Below are 20,557 nucleotides of genomic sequence, written 5' to 3' on the forward strand. Positions count from 1 at the left end.
CTGCCTAGGAAGACCGTAACATGGACAGGGGCGAGTAATGCCCGATCTGCGAACAATGAAATGATGGGATTGTACTGGACAGTCATGTACTGGATTAAAATATAAAATGTACTTGCTCAAGTATATGGTTTTATATAATGTGAAATGAGAAGGGCTATGTAGATGCAGTTCTTGCCTTATATATGCAGCAACCATGACCTCATCAGAAACTCTGCCAGTCAACTTGATGCTCCCCACCCTCTGGCTACTTTAGTTCCAACACAGATAGTTTCGAATCACATTGCTCAAGGAGGTGGGAAGACTCAAGCCAAGCAGGAATTGATAACATCCATTGCCCTAAGGCTAGAACATTCTGAACCATTAGATCAGGTAATTAATTTCTATTAGAGGCAATCATTGGTCATATTCTTGTAGCACACCGTGTTTATTAAAGCTCAGCAAAGTTTTCTATACTGGATATTTATAGATTTTTTTAATGTACCATGGACAGTATGTTAAACTCGACAGTTCGTAGCCAGCCTGCTTTAAAATATTTTGCTCAGCTGTCAAGCTTCTGTGCCTGAATGGCAAGCACAGAGATGTAAGAGGATGTAAAAAGTTGGCATGCAACTAATGCTTTATAAGTGCACATGCTGCTGCTAAAATTAAATCTGTCATCAAGACTTTCTGTACCAGGTGTTTATTATTATGAGGTAAATATATATAATACAGGTAATAGATTGTATGTCATGTTTAGGACTTTATTTCTTCTGGTACTTTCTTTAATTTGGGGTAAAGTGCATGAAAAACATTAAAGTATTAAATTGACCCCCTGATGCCTGGATTCAGTCTCCTTTTGGGACTCTATCTGCACAGAGTTTTATTACGCCTGTTTGCCCAAAAAAATTCTGATGGGTTTACTGGTAAGCTGGTCCCAAGTCTGTGCTGCAAAAGGAGGAAGGTCAGATGTCAAGCTAGCAACCCAGCCCTGTATAAACTGCCATCCTGAAAGTGCATGATAAACACTGGCCAGTGTGTCTAGTGGCATAGACGGACATTTGCAAATGCACTTTGTGTTCCCTTTACTGCCTCTGAGTCACGTCTCCTTGTTGGACTGCTTAGCAGTATCCTAGTGGCTGTAGAAGAAAGTGGTGAACATTTGCATCTGGAGTACATGTTTACAGAAAAAAACCCAGTACATCTTTTTGTCCTCCTAGCTTTTAGACCAAAGTTTAAGGACTCTTGAGTTAGGCCAGCAAAGAAAACCCTGAAACCATGGTTTGAGGGTTCCATCCTTTTTAGTGGGAAATAATGGTAGCAATATCTCTTTGGGGTTTCTATACAATGGTAAACTACGTTTTGACTCCTGATAACATTAAACATGGGTATGTAGGGCTCTGTGAAAAAAAACAAAAAAAAACAATGGTTGCCCAGTGAACATGCAAAACTGTTGTAAGGGGTCTGTTTTCAAGCAATGTATGGAGAGTGTAACTTAGCTATATTAGGGCAAAATTATGGGTGTGTTCTAAGCCAAAATGCTTGTGATCTTTATCATAGCATTTGCTAAAAATACACGGATAGGGCAAAACCAAAAATAGACTGTATAGGGTGCAGATTTACTTTGCAAAAATCTATATCTATATGATCTACTTGTAAGTAAACACAGCTAACATAGTATATTCTTATGGATGTTACGGTAAGGCAGTAGCACATCTACAACACAGCACATATCCTTGTAGAGCTATGTGTTTTGGGAAACATTTGTCCCGAGTCCAGCTGTGACAGAAGAAAAAATAGCAAAGCTTAATAAGGATGCAGAAATGTTGAGAACATCTGAATACCAGGGAAACATTTTCCACCGATAGTTATATTTAATTTTTGCAATTGGGCACAATTTAGACTCTGTAAAGGGAATCTTGTTCTGTCTTGTAGACTGACTTTACACTTATGCATTGAAGTAACAAGCAGTAAAACATCCAATACTCCTGCTTTGTGGTGCGTCGGCAGCCAATTCAAAATAAATATGCTGCCCTTACACAGCACACATTAAGGACTTATTCACTCATGACGCCAGAATGTGCATTGTTTAAGGGCAGTGTATAATGTAAATTGCGGGTGTATGTCTGCACCCAGATACACAGCTTCTGTGTACAGCTACTCTTAGTAATGAATGGTTGTAGGTTGTTGTACGTGGGCTTATGACACTACTTGGGTAAACCTGTGCATGCATAGAGCCATACACTCCTGGATGTAGACTGTGACTCCATATTGGTGGGCTAACTGAAATCCCATAGGAATATATGAAGCTTATACACAGAGAAAAAGGCAGGAAGGGTAGGCCTCCCCATTACATTTGGGGATCATGACTAGCAATAAACCCTGAAACCTTGCCTTACTTCATTTAAAACTAATAAATAAAAACTAATAAATAAAATTGAAGTTTCATCTTTCTGATTTTCTATGGTGGTGCCATAGCAAGCACACTAATCCCCTTTGTATATAAACTTTATTTTCTATGTATTTGCCTATGGCTGCAAAGGCATCTGTTGTACCCAGTGGATGCTTATTGCATGATAAATGGGAGCATCATATATGTCTTTGTCTGTATAAATTGTCTGTATGAATGTCTGTAAAAAGGAAGCACGAGAAATTAAAACAATTCTAACTGAACAAAATAGGTGTTCAAAGGTTATTTACATACATATGGCAACAAGACGTGCATAGGATACCATTACACAAGTTAATGCTTTTACTGGATATCCCAAAAATACCATATATGTCTGAAATATAATATTGTAAGACAGGAATTTAAACACTAATTTCTGCTTATGGAGGACATGAAACCTATGCAGACACCTACTGTCATTGTCCTATTTAATTAGTGCCTAGAAAAAGGACCCCAAACCTATCCTTTCTTTTTTTCTTAATGGGCTGTCAGAAGATGACCCATGAGGCCCCCTAAAGTGTATGTGAACCCTAATCTATATTCAGTATGTTTGGCATCATGCCTCATTGTATACAGTTTTCTAAAGCAAAGAATTGAATAAATAATGCTTTTGTAAAGTTTCTGACCTGAAGATTCTGCCAGTAACAGCCCTCCTGCTGCAGGCTGATAGCGTTAACCAAGCAGCCATGCTGTCAGCCTGCCGTGCATGCTCAGGTCAGTGCATGACTCCTGCGGGCCTGAAGCAAAGTGCATGGCAAGCTGACAATTCTTTGGCAGTGGCTAAACATACTAAAAAAATAGATTTGGGGTTTACATCCACTTAAGGATATACTTTGAGCTACTTATAACACTTTCATTGTTGTGTCTCAGGTATGCACTGGAAACTCTAAAAACTTGAGCATTTTGGAATATGTTCCAGACTTTTCTTGCTGCATACTACAAACTCACACAGAGCACAGCCCAGTTTCCTCTAATTCTAGAGCACCAGGAGGCTTTATAAGGAATCTCTCCATGCCTCTTACTAACTTAACAAGTGTGTCAGCTAATGCAGGAGGACTCTCAGGACCGTATCACATAGCAAGTGACTCAGTGCCACAGAAAGGGATCAACCAACATAGCATACAGCCTGTAAGAGGAACTTTCCAGAGGTCACATTACATGTTAATATCAGGATTTCCTAGTACAGTATAATCACAACTGTTAAATATTTGCTCAAAGTCTGGCAAGTTCTGGCCTTAGAAGCAACGTGTCACTCATGATCAGAAGTCGTGAGATGGTGTATTCGTTTTCATGTGAAATTTGTCAAGGATATGCAGCTATATTGCTTAACGGGATGAGGTGATCATGTGCTCCTACTAGATTGCAAGCTCTCAGGAGCAGTGCCCTCCTAACCCTACTGTATTGCAATTGTATTGTAACGTTACTGTCTCCCTCCATTTTGTAAAGCACTGTGCAATCTGTTGACGCGATATAAATCCTATATAATAGCAGAATGCAAAGCATATTTATCAGTCAATGGCTGAGTAGTGAAATAGGAAGCATAGCACTAGTATTTTTCGAATAAGGTGACATAGCACTGCATTTATTATTTAATGACAGGTTCTCTTTAGTGTTAGTTTTAATATTGAAGGGCAACTATGGCCTATTTTAAATATATACATGTAATAAGGAAAATTCATATCGATAGCGTAATTTTCTTTTCCTGACTATCTCCAAGGCGGAATATAGGTAAGTAGCCTCTGCCCCCACTCATATGCTGCCATGGAGAGGAAATATGGTCAGCTTAAAGAAAATAACATAACATCAATGTCTGTTATCTATTTGTAGTTTTTAATGTTACACTGTAGGTACATGAGGGCAGTAATTTTGTTAGATGTTTAGGCTGTGCTTCCTGACTGGAAATGCAGCACAGAAATTGGGATTTACTCTTCCACTTACACCAATAACTTAAAGTGATATTAAAGGCAAAACATTTTTTCCCTCCCCCCCATGTAAATGTTAGCACTAACCTTAAATGATGTCTCTTATTCTGGTCTTCCTCTTCTTTCCCCATGTTTTCATGTGTCCCTCCAGCGGTGCGGCGTCACTCTGATCCAGCGCTGACTGCTCTGTCCCTCCGATCCAGCGGTGTCTGCATGCGGGTGCACGCGTCCATAGACTTACCTTGCATCTCTGCTCGTCTCCCTGCCGAGAATCAGAACTGCGAATGCGCCCGTCCCAAGATCCTTTGCGGCCGTACGAGCAGTTCCTGATTCTCGGCGCGGGAGCGAGCAGCGATAACGAGGTAAGTTTAAAATGATTTCAAGCGGGTTTTTTTTTTTTTTTTACACTTCTTGCCTATATCTGCTGCTTGCTGGCAGTAGATATAAGCAAAAAAAACGGAGGGTTTAGAACCCCTTTAAAATATGTACAATATTTTCTTTCACTAAAATTTGATTGAGGGAATTCACAAATGATACAGCACAGGTTATATATTTCAAAAATACACAAGCAAAAGGAACAGTAGGAAATAACATTCAATAATGAGAGAAATTAAGCTAAGTCGCGAAAAGCTATTTAGCTGCGTAACTGGGAGTAACACAAGTAATACAATGTTAACAGGTTGCAAAAGAAATATTGAAATAAAATAAGAAATATAAAATCTTATGTACACACTTTGAAAACATGTACTGGTCAGATAAATACAGAATGTAAACTAAAGCCTCCACACCCAATCTTGTTTGGCCATGGGGAAAAGGATGTCAATCCACTAAACCAGACAATAGAGAGGTAACACAAAGGAAAAAAGGCCGCTGGGAAGAAGATGGGAAATTGATGTAAGAAGGAAGAAAGAGAGGAGAGAAGTCCTGAGGGGTCAAGCCATAAAAAAGTCAAAGACTTAGCAAGGAAGAATCAAAATTTAGAGGTAGGGAGCAAGAGAGCTATGGTTGCCAAATCAAAAGAAATTTGCTTGGGTTTCAGCTAATATTGCTATTGTCAGTTTTTCATTAACCATAATACCATTCAATCGAGTTTTAACCCTAAAACTAAGAGTGAGAGTTGGCCATGTTCTGGCAATGGTTAATCTAGTGGGAGTGAATATATGTTGGGCCAACAACCTTTCAATTTGAAAAAAGGGTAATGAGCTTATTGAAAAGGGCTTCCAATGGGTTTCTACACAAATTTGTATGCAATAGTGTGGGAATCAGGTTATACAGTCGAATCCAGAGCTTAGGCACTATTGGGCAGTTCCACCAGACATGAGACATCATGCCAGGTTGAGAGCAACCTCGAAAGCAAGCAGCGGGGTAATTGTACTCACTATATTTTCTTAGGGAAGCTGGACTGTTGATCATGACCGCAGACTATTAGGGACAGGTTGTAGGTTAATACATTTCCGGGCTAAATTTCTACTGGAGGTTAGAAACAAACAGCAGCTCTGCAATGATTACCTTTCTCTCCGACTCAGTCCCCCTCAGTAATTGCTCTTTATCACAAGATGTAATTATTTGGGGTTGAATGGTACCTACTGAATTCAATGTGGAAGATTCAGGACTTATTATGAGACCTGCCCCCATGGGGGGGAGTTGTCACCACAGCACCATGCACTAATAGTGTACTGATGTTGATAGTGTAATGCATCATAAAAGACTGCCTGTGACGATAATGAGGTTGGAGCATATTAATATTATTAAGCTCCAACCTCATGAATGTTAACGTATAGTGGTCTTTGACTGGGCGCATCCGTCACACTACCCACCACCGGGAGAAGGTTCAAAGGGGAAGTGGACCTTGCGTGTCATGACCAACCTGAGGACATCTGGAAATGGTAAGTATAAGATAAAAAACATAAAAACCAAATAGGAAGCCCTCCATGAGTGGGGCAGGAGGGAACATGGAGGATGGGGGGGGGGGGCAAAGTATGGAGTTGGGCTTTAACATGAACTTCAAATCTAATTTTTCAGTTGTAGCTGCACTCTGTGCTGTAGTCTTAGCAGAGATCTTTGTTCCTATAAGTAGTTAACATGTAGTTGATAAAACAGGTAGGTCTGCTGATTCCTCCTCCATGGTGTATTGGATCCTCAGCCTATTTATTTTTAAAACTTTATCGCTTTAAATTAAAGCACTTTGCTGTATTCCTTATGTAATAATTGCTTACAGAAATTGTGTCAGGGTTACGTTCTGTTACCAAGCTGAGTCAAACTGTTTCTTTGTCCTTTGCTGCCAACTCTATATATAGAGAATGCCAGTGAAACCCAAATAAACCCGCAAGCATATCAAGCACATATCACTATCTACATGTACATACCTGTATCTCATTACAAAATATATATTATATATGTACATTTTAACCATGAAACCAGCTATGAATATGTAGAACTATAACATGAATTGTGTGCATATTTATTTTAACTGCATATTTTTCTTCATATTCATATTTATGATTTCACAGTTCACAACAAAAAGTTGACGTTGTCCTATTATATTATGTTTAAAGTGTATCTAATGGCAATGTCTTACTCAATCCAAACTATAAAAAAAGTTTTGGTTGTAGATATACTTTGAATAGCAAGCAATGTACAAATTCCCAAAAAATTGTATATGCTTCAATATGGGGTAACTTTATTGGCTAAAATATACAGTATATACAGCTTATATACAGCTTCTTCATATCAATTAAAATACAAACGTATCAAAGGATAACATTGCATAAATATGTTTGTTATATTTTTTAAATCCACAAGAAATTTGGTTCTGATTAAAACCTCTTCTTGTAATATCTTTAATGATGCATCGGGATTGTCATGCCACATATTGGTAAAGAACATCACACCTTTTTTTCTTTTCTTTTTTTGTTTCATACCTTTGACTTTGAAACCATAATCTTTCCAGCATCGATACAGGGGGTATAGATGAAGAAAATCAGTGATCCATAGTTAAAGGGTCACTCACCTCAAAACTGATGTTCTGTTCTTTGATATGTGCTGGAGCATTTAACCACCTTATACTATCTTATAAAACTCAGGAATCCTATTTGTGAGGTCTCTTAGTTGGAATTCATTGTTCACTGCCCACCTGCTGCGGCCATTATGAGGGGTTCCCACTCTCCCTGTTGGAATTTGTATTTATTTGATGTTATGGAAAATGTAACAAGGGGTGCTGGAATATGCAAAGGTGGTTGGCAACACTGAAAGCACCCATATAAACAAAATCAGGAATTACGGTAGGGAGATCTCACTGCTGAAGTATCCAAGATACATAATAAGCCAGGGGCTGACTCAGCTCACCAGGCCCCTGATATATCTAAAATACTATTTTCGATGGACTGACCCTTTAACTCCCAGCTTCCAATAACTTCCTCCTGGCTACTCTTTACATTTCTAACAATATACACTCAAGGCATTCTGTTTTTAGGACATTACATTGTCAGTACCTTACACCTTGCCAGGGAAAACAAAATACACATTGTTTAGAATAATGTTGTCTATGTGCTTTCTCTGCAGATTGACCCTGTGAAGCTTTTTTTGTGAGTTCACCAGCTTCCTCTTGGTCCACCAGCCCCACCACGCTCAGAGAAGATGGAGCGATCCACACAAGAGCTGTTCCTTAACTTCATGATCGTGCTGATCACTGTGATGTTGATGTGGCTGCTTGTCAAGTCTTACATAGAGTAAATGGACTACAGGATGTTTCTTGGATGCACCTAAGTCTACATTTCCAGCCCCTTCAGTGCCGAAGAGTGTTTTTTCACCGGTCTTCCTCTGCACCGAAAGGGCTGTGTACATAACATCTGTACATACAGTATCCTCATCAAATGCGACCTTAATTACTGGAACCAAAGAGAGATCTACCCTTGTGCACAGCATTTTGCTTCCAGAAGATAAACACTGTCCATAACTCTGTCAACTGATGCATATGAATGTTGTGAAAAACCTATAAATCTCAGATGTACTGTGCTTCTACCGTCCAAATCAGTAACACGATTGCTATCTCAACAATTCTTTTTTTGGAGCCCCCATAATAAAATATACACTGGGACACAATACGTGTTCAGCTGAATAAATAGAAAAGTTGAAACAACTCACTGTGTTGTTTTTAATTTAAGATTATGAAGAACATGATTTACACTCCCAGACGTCATGGAACTTTAAAGTGTATTTCTAGCCAAAATGTACCTTTTTTTATTTTGGTAGAGAAGGGAATGGTTATGACCCCTCACATATTTTTTTTTATTGCAGTCTGTGTGCCATTGGACACATTTACTATCCTTCAGATACAGCAAGAGATGATAGAAAACCTCCCCAAAGTGTAGAGAGATCCCCTCTTAGATGGTTGTCAATGGAACAGGTATACTTATTGGAAGAGTTCCCCTCGCCTCCTGATCCAGTGACAACTGTAAGATTTTGAAACTCCCAGCACTCTCTGTCCCTGTAATGACAGTCACTGGAACTAATTGAGAGGCCAAATCTTCCTAACAGAGACACAGACAAATACAATAAAAACCTGATAGACATCCTTACTATTTCCCTACTGGTGTTGTGTGGGTAACAAAACCCATAACAGTTCTGAAAATAGTGGGTCATGTTAGCAAATACATTGTATTGCTCCATATTACCAATACCAACAATCAAACAGGGTTATTCACAAAAAGGTGGAGAGTTTGGAGGAGGCAGGAGAAGTGAACATTCTAGGACAACATAGCTGAACTGGAAAGTGAGCTGAATTGGAGCATTTTTCCAAATCAGCTATTTTGGCCTAGATTTTTCACCTGTCCTGCCTTCTCCAAACTCTTCACCCTTTTGTGAATAACCCTGAAAATGTTTCCAGTGGTGTTTTTTACTATATGCCCCCTAAAATACTTGGCCTGCATAAAGAAAATAGAGGTGATCTAATCCTATTTAGACACTTTACAGGTTGTATAAATTATTTGCAGTACACAAATTGAATGATGATCAAGGAGTGAGAAAGAAAAAAGACGCTTAGAGAAAATGCTCCCCTTGGGCCAGTCTGGTTTTGACTAGTTTTGGCCAGCAGATAGGAAAAGAGGACCTCCTTCAGTGATACAATAAAACACTGCAGTGTATATTTACTATACAGAGCAGCTGTACATACCTTTAAATACATTGTATATTTATATATACAGTATATGGTTACTTTCTCAGGAGATCAAAAAAGTTTCACATATGAAAATCTTGAAGGACCAGGAGTCTGTAAACCTACATAGCTGTAGCCATTACTATTGTCTTAACCATCATTTTTTATGATTGTAAACGTGAACAAGAAACTCAGTTACTATGGGCCTACGTGTTCAGTTGCATGTGCTGTCTCTTCTGGTGCAAATGGAGATGCTGGCCCTTTAGAGATTCTTTTCACAAGTCCAGTAGTGGAAAATAAGGGATATTTAACTGGTTTATTTGCTCCAGTTGATCATCTAGGAATGTCTATAGAGAGGTCAGGTCCTGAGCAAGAACTGTAAATATCTAGGGAGCATGGCAGAAGATTAGGTTTTGGTGATACTTTTGTCTCACTGACTTATGTGTATAATAATGGCAGGGATGTCAGTGATTAAGAATTGATCATAGGAAGAACTTAGTGTAACATAGATCAGTGCTCCCCAACCTTTTTATCGCCGCGGACCGGTCAACGTTTAATAATGTTACCGTGGCCCGCTGAGGGGGGGGGAGGGGGGGATGTTGAACACTGACATAGATCATCAGCCAGTTCTCAACAAAAACAAACAAGTGGTCAAGTGAATTAGGCAAAATGGAATGTAAGAACGATGACCATTAAAAGAGAGGAATAAATAAATATATCTACTGTATAGATTACTCAACCCTGACTGGTCAAAGTACCACCCTGACACACGGCTCCAACTAGGAGTAACCAGTAGTTATAGGAAACGCTACCCTACCTCCCAACAGTACAGCATTTTAAGTAACCAATCTCCAAGCTTAAACAGTCATATGGAAGTGCGTGGAACATCCATAATTAGTATTTTTACTTTTCCAGGAAGTTCAAACTTACAACAAACTTCTGGGTGCTCTGGCAACCGATCAGAACAACAGGGGTAAGGTTTGAATTGAAATGTTGCTGACTCCACTTCCTGTAATGCAAACCTGTTACTGTGCCCAATTTTGCAAATATAAGTTCACTTTATAGTAACCCATGTCCTCTAATAATGATCATAACAATGCACTTGGCATTCCACTGTAAACACAGCAATGTTAATTGGCATTACCGAAGACCTTGGTTAACATGAACAGCTGTTAAGAAACATAATCTCAGATTCTTGATGTGATGCTGGCAGAGCAAGAGAAAAAGTGGTGAGTTAGTGGTGACCTTTTCCTTGTTAAGTATGTTGCACTATTTCCCTTCAAAACACGTGAAGGATGCACACACTTAAGTTTTGGATGCTAGTGTTAAGAATGCCCAAGTTTTTAAAAGCTCATTATTTTTAGGACACATTGGGGGTGTTTATAAAACTAAACAGGTTGAACCAATTTTTCTAGCTTAATCCATTAAAAGAGACCCTGAGACCCATATCACGCTGATTATCACAAAGTCACCAAAGCACAACTGCCACTTTACCTAATGGAAGTCGCTCCGTTGCTGGCCAAACCTTATTATTGTTCAGTAGGTAAAGAATAAACAACATAATGTCTAAGCCTCTAAAACAAACTACTGCATGCTGCCTTCCAGCAATTATACATGTAATAAAGATGATCCCCTTTAGAGGTGCATGACTCTGAATTTATGGGTGGGGTAGGAAGTCACTCCTTTTCTGGTTGAGTTTTGTTACCCGGAGTGGATTTGTGTGCATGCTCTTCTGCAGTACATTGGGAAACATCAGGAGGATGGCTTGTGGTGGACATTTGTTGCTTTAGGTATGACAGCTTTATGTGGGAGAGGACTTCAGTGCCATGAAATAGGTAGGGTGTCTCACTCTAGATGACAAGTGAATGTTGGTGGGTCCTTATGAGAAAAGACCTACATCTAGGGTTGTCTAATGTTGGTAATTGGTCAGGGAAGCTATCCCTATTTGTGCTGAGCATAGGAACACATTCCTTGAAATGGCAGAAGTGGAGGATAGTACTTAATAAGTGATGCCATGGTAAAGAACTTAAGCTACAAAAAGAAGTGAAGATAAAGGTCTCCTAGGCCCTTCGTTCATTTGAAAGCCTTTTGCTCCGGTGCTGCTGGTGCTCCCTCCCTAACATTTACAGGGATTTGTTACTTACCTAAGAAGAATTGCTGAAAACTTTTGGAATAGAAGCTCAGGTGGGACATTTGAAACAGAAGCTCAGATGGGACCTTTGGAATAGAAGCTCAGATGGGACGTTTGAAACAGAAGCTCAGATGGGACCTTTGAAATAGAAGCTCAGGTGGGAGGTTTGAAACAGAAGCTCAGGTGGGACCAGTGGCGTAACAATTGCCATAGCGACCCAGGCCAGATGCCGTGCGGGCCGCCTGGGTCGCTATGGCATCTTATGCTGTGGATTTCACTGGCGGCTGTTAGAAGAATGCGCTGCTGTTCAGATCACTGACAGTGATCTGTGCAGCAGTGCGTTCTTCTCACAGCCGCTGCAGAGTTAATGAGAGCCAGCAGCGACGGCGGAGCACCCTGGACCCAGCAGTGGAGGAGAAGGCGGGGCCCGTGGTCGGCAGCAGAGGAGGAGGCAAGGCCCGTTGACTGAGAAGGAGGCGGGCCCGGCGACGGAGGAGGAGGCGGGGCCCATCAGCGATCGTGCAGGAAGAGGAGGTGGACAGGTAAGGAGTGTGACCAGCCCACCTGAGGTTGACTCTGCAGAGCCCACCATAGAGAGTCTATGGTGGGCTCTGCAGGGTCACCCTCAGGTGGGCTGTGTGGGATCTCAAGTGGGCTCTGCAAGGGGCATAACTAGAAGTCACAGGGCCCCATAAAAAATTTGCTATGGGGCCCTGTGATTTCTAGTTACGCCCCTGGGTGTGACCTTTGGAATAGAAACTCAGGTGGGACTTTTTTTGGTAGAGTGCTGTAGACTGTAACACTATCCTACATCAACATCTCTTAAAGAGATCACAGCACTTCCCCTGATAAGCATTTATTTCTCTTTATCTCTAGAAGGTCAGCACCATTTATTTAAGCGGCATCCTAGGTCAGCATATATTTCCTGGACTCAATTGTTTCCTCTTGATGTCACAAGTATATAAATCCCATACCCCCAACTTTAAAACATGAGAAAGTGGGTTACTTTGATGTAGAGAATAAATGTAGAACACTGCAGTGAAAAGCCGGTGTAGATACATTGTGATTAGTATTGTCATTGCTTAAAGCTGAACTCCAGCCTTTGTAGCTTCATCACAGCTGGATGGCCAGAGTTTGCATACCCCTGCTCTAGAGTTCTCACCTTTGCTCTTTCCCTGACTGCTACATAAAAGATTATGTAGGGAGGTGAAGGGCAGGGTGTAGGAGCATCTGCAGCGCAGGCAGTAATTAGACACTCCCGGAAGAGGAGAGGACTATGATGTTCAAGGAGGATGGGAATTTTCTCTTCTTGATGAAGCCAACATTTCTGGGGCACATTGCAAGTGAATAAAAATAATATATGGAAAGAAAAATGCTGCAAGTAAGCATTTAAAATACTTTATTTTTTTCTTTGCTTTTACCTGCATTTATTTAAAGCAGAACTCCGGGTAAAAATGATCTTAACCCTTACCATAGAGCTACCCCCGCACTGCAAGGGTTAACTGCAGGTGTTTGTCTAGGTGTTAAAAAATACGTTATACTCACCCGATCCTCAGAGCTGACTTGCTTTTAGACCAGGCTATAGACCTCGCTTCCCCTCCGCTACAGCGGATTAAGGGTCCTGAGTGATCACGTTGTGTACACAGTGTATAGGACGGGAGGATGCCTAGGGACATACCATCACTGCAGTGGAGTAGCAGCCAGTCAGCTCTGAGGATCAGGTGAATATAACTTTATGTTTAGCACCTAGACAAAAATTAGCACTTAATCCTTGCAGTGTGGGGTTAGTGATACTGCAAGGGTTAATAAAAAATTTGCCCGGAGTTTTGTTTTAAGTTGGTGACAGGGTCTCTTTAAATGCAGAATTGCCATTCACTGCAGTGTACCTTTAAAATGTCATTCTACTCAATGTCACAATTTCTAATGTCTCTCCGAGACTCTGCCGATGCGAGGTCCCAATCACCATGTAGGATTTTATAAAAATGTTATGTTGCAGATAATGCAAAAGAGAGGTTATGGACACTTGTGATAAGGCAGAAAGAGAAAGACTCCAAGGTGGGCAGAAATACCACTAAAAGCTATTACATAGACACATCTTGCTAGTGTATCTGAAAAGGCTCTGAAAAGCCCGCAGGTGACTTAGCCCACCAGACTTTGTCTTTGACTAATACATCACTTTTGGCTGGACTGACCCTTTAATTTATTCATGCAGCCCGCTCCATCTGCAATAGATGCCACATGTGTTCAGAGCAACATTAATAATAAAAAAAAACTCCACTTGGGGAAAGTTCGTATTCCATTCAGTATCATGTCATCAGGTAATTTGTCTTTGTATTGCCAATTAAAGAAGTTAGGAATGACAGCTGTCCTGCAGGCAAATAAAATAGCATTTGAAGTCAAGTTCAGGGCCACTGAATAACCATGTCATTAGCTGTAAATTGTTCCAGGGGTAGCTGTGTTCAAACACATTCTAATATTAATATTTGCCCTGTGACATCACACTTTTAACTATTCACAACTCCTCCCTCCAACTATTTCAGTCCTACACAGGGATTAGAATTCCAGAGGACGCAGAGGAACAATACAGACTGCAAGGAGTCCTCCTGAGCTCCCCAGGGTCGGACTGCACGCTGCAGGTAATGCTCACCAATGCCTTTTCTTCACACTAAACTCCATCTGTTTCTAATGGAAGTACATAGTTCACAGTGAATAACCTGAGGATGTTAAAAAGCATAAAAACAGCAAAGTTTTATCTCTCTTAGGAGGCATCTTTGAAATGGAAATAAGATGTAGAAGTTCTTGGGGATATAGATACTGTATATTTAAAAGTTGGCTTTCAGCAAAGTTTCCTTATTATGTTTCTCTTGGTCGAATAAACTGTGTTCACATTCCAATCTGTACATTTTCTTGAACTTTGTTTTTTGAAATTAAGAAAAAAGAAAATAATTGGATGTGTTGGAGAATTTCGAGCAGCTAGAATTAAACGTAATATATTTAATGTGCACAATTCCACATGATGTTCTATATCATCAGTATTGTAATATTTTTTATGTGGTATTCAACATTTTTGTAAATAGTTAGGGTACTTGAATGTACTTTTAAGATTTCACTCCTGAGTTTAGTATCACTTTAATCTACCAGCATGTCTTTGGGGTCTGGAAGGAAACCCATGCAGACAGGGAGAACAAGCAAACTCCATGCAGATAGTGTCCTGATCAAACCAATGACCCCAGTGCTGCAAGGCAGGAGGGCTAATGACTAAGCCCCCATATTGCCTGTTACTTGAAACATACAGTATTTACAAAGTCAGTACAAACTGCAACAATACAAGTTAATAAAATCAGATCTGTAAAAGATTGATTCTAATTGGTTGCCATGGGCCTCTGGTTTTCATGTTGCTTGTTTCCATATTAGGCTATGGATCCCACAGATATGAGATGTTTTTTGCTCTTTTTGGCCATTTGCGGTTGGATTGGGAAACAACTCTATGGACATTCTGAGACCTTCACAGCAAAGATACAGGGATATCCCATGGTTGCCATTGTTAGGAGAGATTTTTCCAGAATGGATTTTCCTTAACTGGTTGCTCCAGTTACTCCGAGATGAGGTGGATTCCAGGGTGAAGGCTTAGTGCATAATCATGTACACATGGATGATAAAAAAGCATGCATATTGATGCTATAAGCATTCTAACAAGTGTGGTAACTCACAACAACCAAGATGTAGCTTCCACGTTCTTAAAACCATAAATAAATAAAATATAAGTAAATTGGTAGAAATCTGATTGATTGTGAGTGAGAAAAATTACTGATCATAATAAATGATCATTACAGAATCTGGTGCAGGCTGCTTCTTTTTCACAGTGCAACACAATACACAGGACAGAGTGCATTGTGCTGCCCTTTGGTTGGTTGCAGTGCATGGGTGTTTTGAAGGTGTGATTTATAATAAATGGCAGTGAAATGAATGTGGTATGAATGGGGCTTTTGCAGGGTTTGGCAGAGTTCATTGACAGGTTCATTTGACCTGCAGATGACCTTCTTCTAAGCTGCATTAAGTTTATATTGCATTCCCCCTGACTTGTATAGAGAGAGAGAAGATGTTGTGACATGAACAAAAACCTGTGTACACAATAACAAGTCTCTGATGTGCCATTTAACAGCGTATTTATTATAAATGCAATATAGTAATTAGCACTGTTTAAAAACAGAAGTATGTCATCTATAATGCCCCATTAAAGGATAAGTTCACCTTTTGCAAAAAATAAAGAAATGCATGATTAATAATATAACAAAAAATAGGCATTTCTTTAATATTTGCATTCAAGCCTGGAAAGCATTACAATGGTGATCACTCGATTAGGGCTCCAAAGCTCTGGCTACTGCAGATTCTTACCCAGGCAGAGCTCGTACTAAGGTACAGAGTTTCAGTTAGGAGAGATGGGGAAGGATGGCTGGACTTCAAACTGCAATAAATCACCTCAAACGGCGTCCAGCCGTCCTCCCTCTAGGTAGAGCTGCCCATATTCCGTCCTTCTTCCCCATCTCTCCTAACTGAAACTACGTACCTCCGTACGTGCTCTGCCTGGGAGAGAATGTGCAGAAGCCGGAGCTTTGCAGCTGTGATTGAGTGATAACAATTGCAATGCTTTCCAGGCTTGAATGCAAATATTAAAGACATTTATATTTTTTATATATTATTAATTATGCATTTCTTTAATTTATGCAAAAGGTGGATTTATCCTGTAACTCAGGAATCGGAAAATGGACACTATCTTTCCTAACATCAGACACAAAGCAAGTTGGCTGACTCAACTTGGTGCATGTTAGAGTCAGGGATTAAGGGGTGAACGTGTTAAGTGTTAGTGGTAGAATTGTTCGTAGAGGGAGACTTCAGTGGCTCGTTTTAATGACTACATCTTCCTCTTAACAGCTGTTAAGATTTTAGACACATAAGTTAAGCATTAATAGTTAACTTTATGGGTTGGGTTAATTGTTATGGTTTAGGTGGTGGAGGTTGAAGCGTTAGGGTCTGGATAAAAGAGAGAGGTTAGGCATCAGAAAAAAATCATTGTCATTGTGTCATTTTATTATGTTTAATGCCAAAAGTCCCACTTCAGGGATTAATGCTTCATGATCTCATGGCAATAAAAAAAGTATTGATATTGCCGGTATGTTGGTAGGGTATTAATCTCTTGGGCAAACATGGAACTGCAATTTTAACACGAGCTTTAAGAGTTTTCTTCTGTAGAAGGCTTGACAATTTCTGGCCACCTGTCTTGTAGTTTTCCTTCAATCCATGAAGCTAAGACCTACTCATGGATGGGTATACTGAGAACAATATTCGGAAATGGGGTGATGACGGTTGTGTGAATTATGATTTTACTATGACTAAGGAGCTATAACATTTAGAAAACACCTTTATGAGCATATTCAATGTTAGGATCAATGATGAGATGGAGAGAGCAACAACTTAGCAATGACCAGATTTTAGTTTTTGTAGTCAGATAAGTGGGTGTCAGTTATTGGTTGGATGCTGTGGATTACATCACTTTATACATTTATTTTTTCTGTTAGTCCATCTCTGAAAAAGTTCACCACCTCCAGACCCATGAGGCATGCTTCAAGCTTCATATATCCCTAGAGGTATTTACATGCGATAAGCCATAATGATATGACATATAAAGTGAGACCGTTGTATTATTCTCGGAGGATTACCACACAGACGTGTTGCTACTTACTATTTACACAGGCTTATGTGTTAACAGAGCTAGAATTCCTTTTCTACTTCATGTCTTCTTGCAGTTTGACATGTGTAAAGTGATCCATGTGGATTAAGAGCTGCCCCACATTGGCCTTGTTTGCAGATAGAGGACATCCTCCAATATCAGTTAAAGACCGTGTGCTTTTATTTGTACTCTTTTTTTAGTTAGAAATAAAATAAAGACTTCAATAACTCTCCAGAGGCACAAGCTTAGCACACTAGACATTCGATAGGCTAACAGCAGAGTAAGAGGACCAGTGAAGGCGAAGCTGCCCGCTAGTAGCTCAGTAGCAGGATGTATGTCCATTAGCACACAGCTGGTGCTCCAAGACCAAGGGCTTCAAATAATATCATGTGCTGTGGTGTGGGAATGTGGTGGGCTTTGTCCCAAGTGGGGGTCAATATATCGGCTACCCTTTTTCTACTGGTTCTTTAAAACTCTTATCAGTTTTCTGTCATATGAATGAAAATCTCACATCACTATGCATAAAAATTATTAAAATGCTGACTCCCTTGTTCCCCAGGTTAAAAAAATTGTAAAATGTACAGTTATTAGCAATGATAAATCTTATAGTAGACCATGTCCTACAAACTAGCTTTTCTTATCTGCTTTGGCCTCCACCCTCCAAATCAAACTGCATCAGTAATAAAGTTTAAAAAAACTCCCCGTGTCGACGTGCTACTTCCATCGACATCCTGGGAAATACTAAATAGGCCAAATCACGCAAGATGATGCTCCAGCAAAGTGCCAGGGTGTCTTTTCATGAGATTTTGGGCTACTCAGCATTCTCTGGGATCTTGCACGAATGAGTGTAACATAACCCTCATCTTGGCACCTCAGGGTGGGAGTAATGTGAGTAAATGTATTAACTATTTCCCTACAGGTTTTTTTTTATTTATTTATTGCATGTATCCATGCATTTTGGCATGGGTACAGTAAGTAAGTTGACCTTTTGTTTTTATTTCAAGGTCTGCTTTATCAAACGTATCTAATTCTGCGGCTGGAAAACATAACTTTGCATCCTCAAATATAACTCTACGTGTTTTTATATAGGAGGCCCCTGCATGAAATATGCGAGAAAGAAGGAACAATGGAATTTTTAAAAAGTTTTAATTGAATTAATGAATAAGTGTGATAATAGTTTTTTTTAATTAGTGTAGGTGCCCAAGTGAATAGATCTGGGGTTCAAAGGACCCCTTTATCAGATTATTTGGGCAGGGTAGCCAACTTTTTATTTAGAGTACATATAGTGTGGTAAACTCTTACTTTGCGAAGGGCTAACTATGAGAAGTTTGTCCTTAAAGAATAACTGTGCCTTTATTACATTTTTCCATTAATTTCCCCCCCCCCCCCCATCCTCCCTTCAACCACTGACTCCCAGTGATCTTGAAGAAGTAAAGACAGGTAAGTATACATGGAAGTAGAACTGGCTGGGAGACTTCTGTAGATGGGGCTGTGTGACTCCCAGTGATCTTGAAAAAGTAAAGACAGGTAAGTATACATGGAAGTAGAACTGGCTGGGAGACTTCTGTAGATGGGGCTGTGTGACTCCCAGTGATCTTGAAAAAGTAAAGACAGGTAAGTATACATGGAAGTAGAACTGGCTGGGAGACTTCTGTAGATGGGGGCTGTGTGACTCTCAGTGATCTTGGAGGAGTGGGAACAGGTAAGTATACATGAAAGTAGAACCATCTTGGAGACTTCTGTAGATGGGGCTGTATGACTCCCAGTGATTTTGGAGGAGTGGGGACAGGTAAGTATATGTGGAAGTAAAACCGGCTTGGATACTTCTGCAGATGCAGCTGTGTGGCTCCCAGTGGGCAACACAGCAAAGATCTTGGAGGAGAGGGGGAAGTTAAGTATGCACAGATGAAGAGCCCAGATGGGAGCTGGGGTGGCTGTAAGATTTCCAAAGGATGGTGCAATGAAGATCTTTAAACAGGCCAGGGGCAGGTAAGTATATGACTTCGAGGGAAGGGGGGTCCTTTAAAGGACAGCTGAACTAAAATACAATTATTTTGTAATCTTCTACAATGAACATCAGAGCCCATGTACATACAGTATATACAGTTTCCCAGATTAGAATTTCTTGTATACTTTACATAGGAAGGCTAGCGGGTTTTGCTTAACATACGAAGAAATGATGTTTACTATGCTGTTTACATTTGCAGATTAGAGAAAACCTTTATATTCACAGAAGCGGGACATATATAAATCACATACATTTTTTAAAATATATTTTACATTTTTGGTTTACTTGGACAACATTTTACATCATTTTGTAGCAATTGTTTATTTCACATATAGTCATTTTCCACTGTGCCTGGTAAAGAATGACTGGAAGGAAAGAATAAACACATAAGACTTTCATAATATTTAATGTATCATCAGAGGGTTTTTTCTTTATCATACCACAGAGGTTAAAATGTATAATAACAATTTTACTTCTGTAATCAAAATTCCACTTGCGGGAACTGACAAGCTGATGTGTAGCAGAGTAGAACTTATAACAAAGATGTGTGATTTAATACCAGCTTCGAATGGTCAGATGGTGCCATTGTTTCTAAAGAGGACCTGCCAAAATGGAAATATAACATTAATGATCACATTAGTGTGCTACTACTTCTTTTCTGTCATTTCACGTGTTGGTGATAGTGCTAAAACAGTCTGTTTTGCTTATCTGCACTGTAGGCCATACAGAGCTTTCAGGGCACATAGGAACAAGCTATACTGTGTACTGTGTGACAGGGGTGCCAGAATTACTAATCTTACGCAGGTAAAATGGTTTGTATACATGTATTTTAACTGTGCGTTTTGCCTGGAGTTCAGGTCTAAATGAGAAATACGCTCCTTGTGTTTTGATTTGTGATGGGACAAATTATGGGAATTACCCCAGTTGTAAGAATCTGCAGTTTTATCATTAAGGGGGTTATTCACAAAGCTGCCGAAGGATCTAGCCGTAGCTTCGGCTGATCCTTCGGCTAGCTTCGGCCCCAGGACCCCTTCGGTTCAGTAGAACCAAGGGGCTGCTGTACGGGCTATTCACTATACCCGTACAGCTCCCGAACTTGGCCGAGCGGCTCAGTCGAGCCGAAGGCATATGCTTCGGTTCGACTGAGCCCAGGTGAAATTCGAAGCTGGCCGGCCGACAGCCAGCTGGCCA

General features: G+C 40.0%; 1 protein-coding gene across 1 annotated transcript; it reads left to right on the forward strand.

Moving 5' to 3' along the window:
* Positions 1–294: 294 nt before the first annotated feature.
* LOC108796092 (sarcolipin-like) lies at positions 295–8,318 on the forward strand. Its single transcript, XM_018567483.1, has 2 exons — positions 295–369; positions 7,909–8,318. The coding sequence occupies exon 2, from the start codon at positions 7,984–7,986 to the stop codon at positions 8,077–8,079; it is 96 nt and encodes a 31-aa protein (XP_018422985.1). The 5' UTR covers positions 295–369; positions 7,909–7,983; the 3' UTR covers positions 8,080–8,318.
* The last annotated feature ends 12,239 nt before the right edge of the window (positions 8,319–20,557 follow it).

Source organism: Nanorana parkeri, unplaced genomic scaffold, assembly GCF_000935625.1.
Source record: "Nanorana parkeri isolate BGI_ZX_2015 unplaced genomic scaffold, ASM93562v1 scaffold1054, whole genome shotgun sequence".
Classification (NCBI taxonomy): Eukaryota; Metazoa; Chordata; class Amphibia; order Anura; family Dicroglossidae; genus Nanorana; species Nanorana parkeri.

Bases quoted from the DNA above. Each gene is read 5' to 3' on its own strand.
- LOC108796092 (XM_018567483.1), top strand. From the start codon at position 7,984: ATGGAGCGATCCACACAAGAGCTGTTCCTTAACTTCATGATCGTGCTG.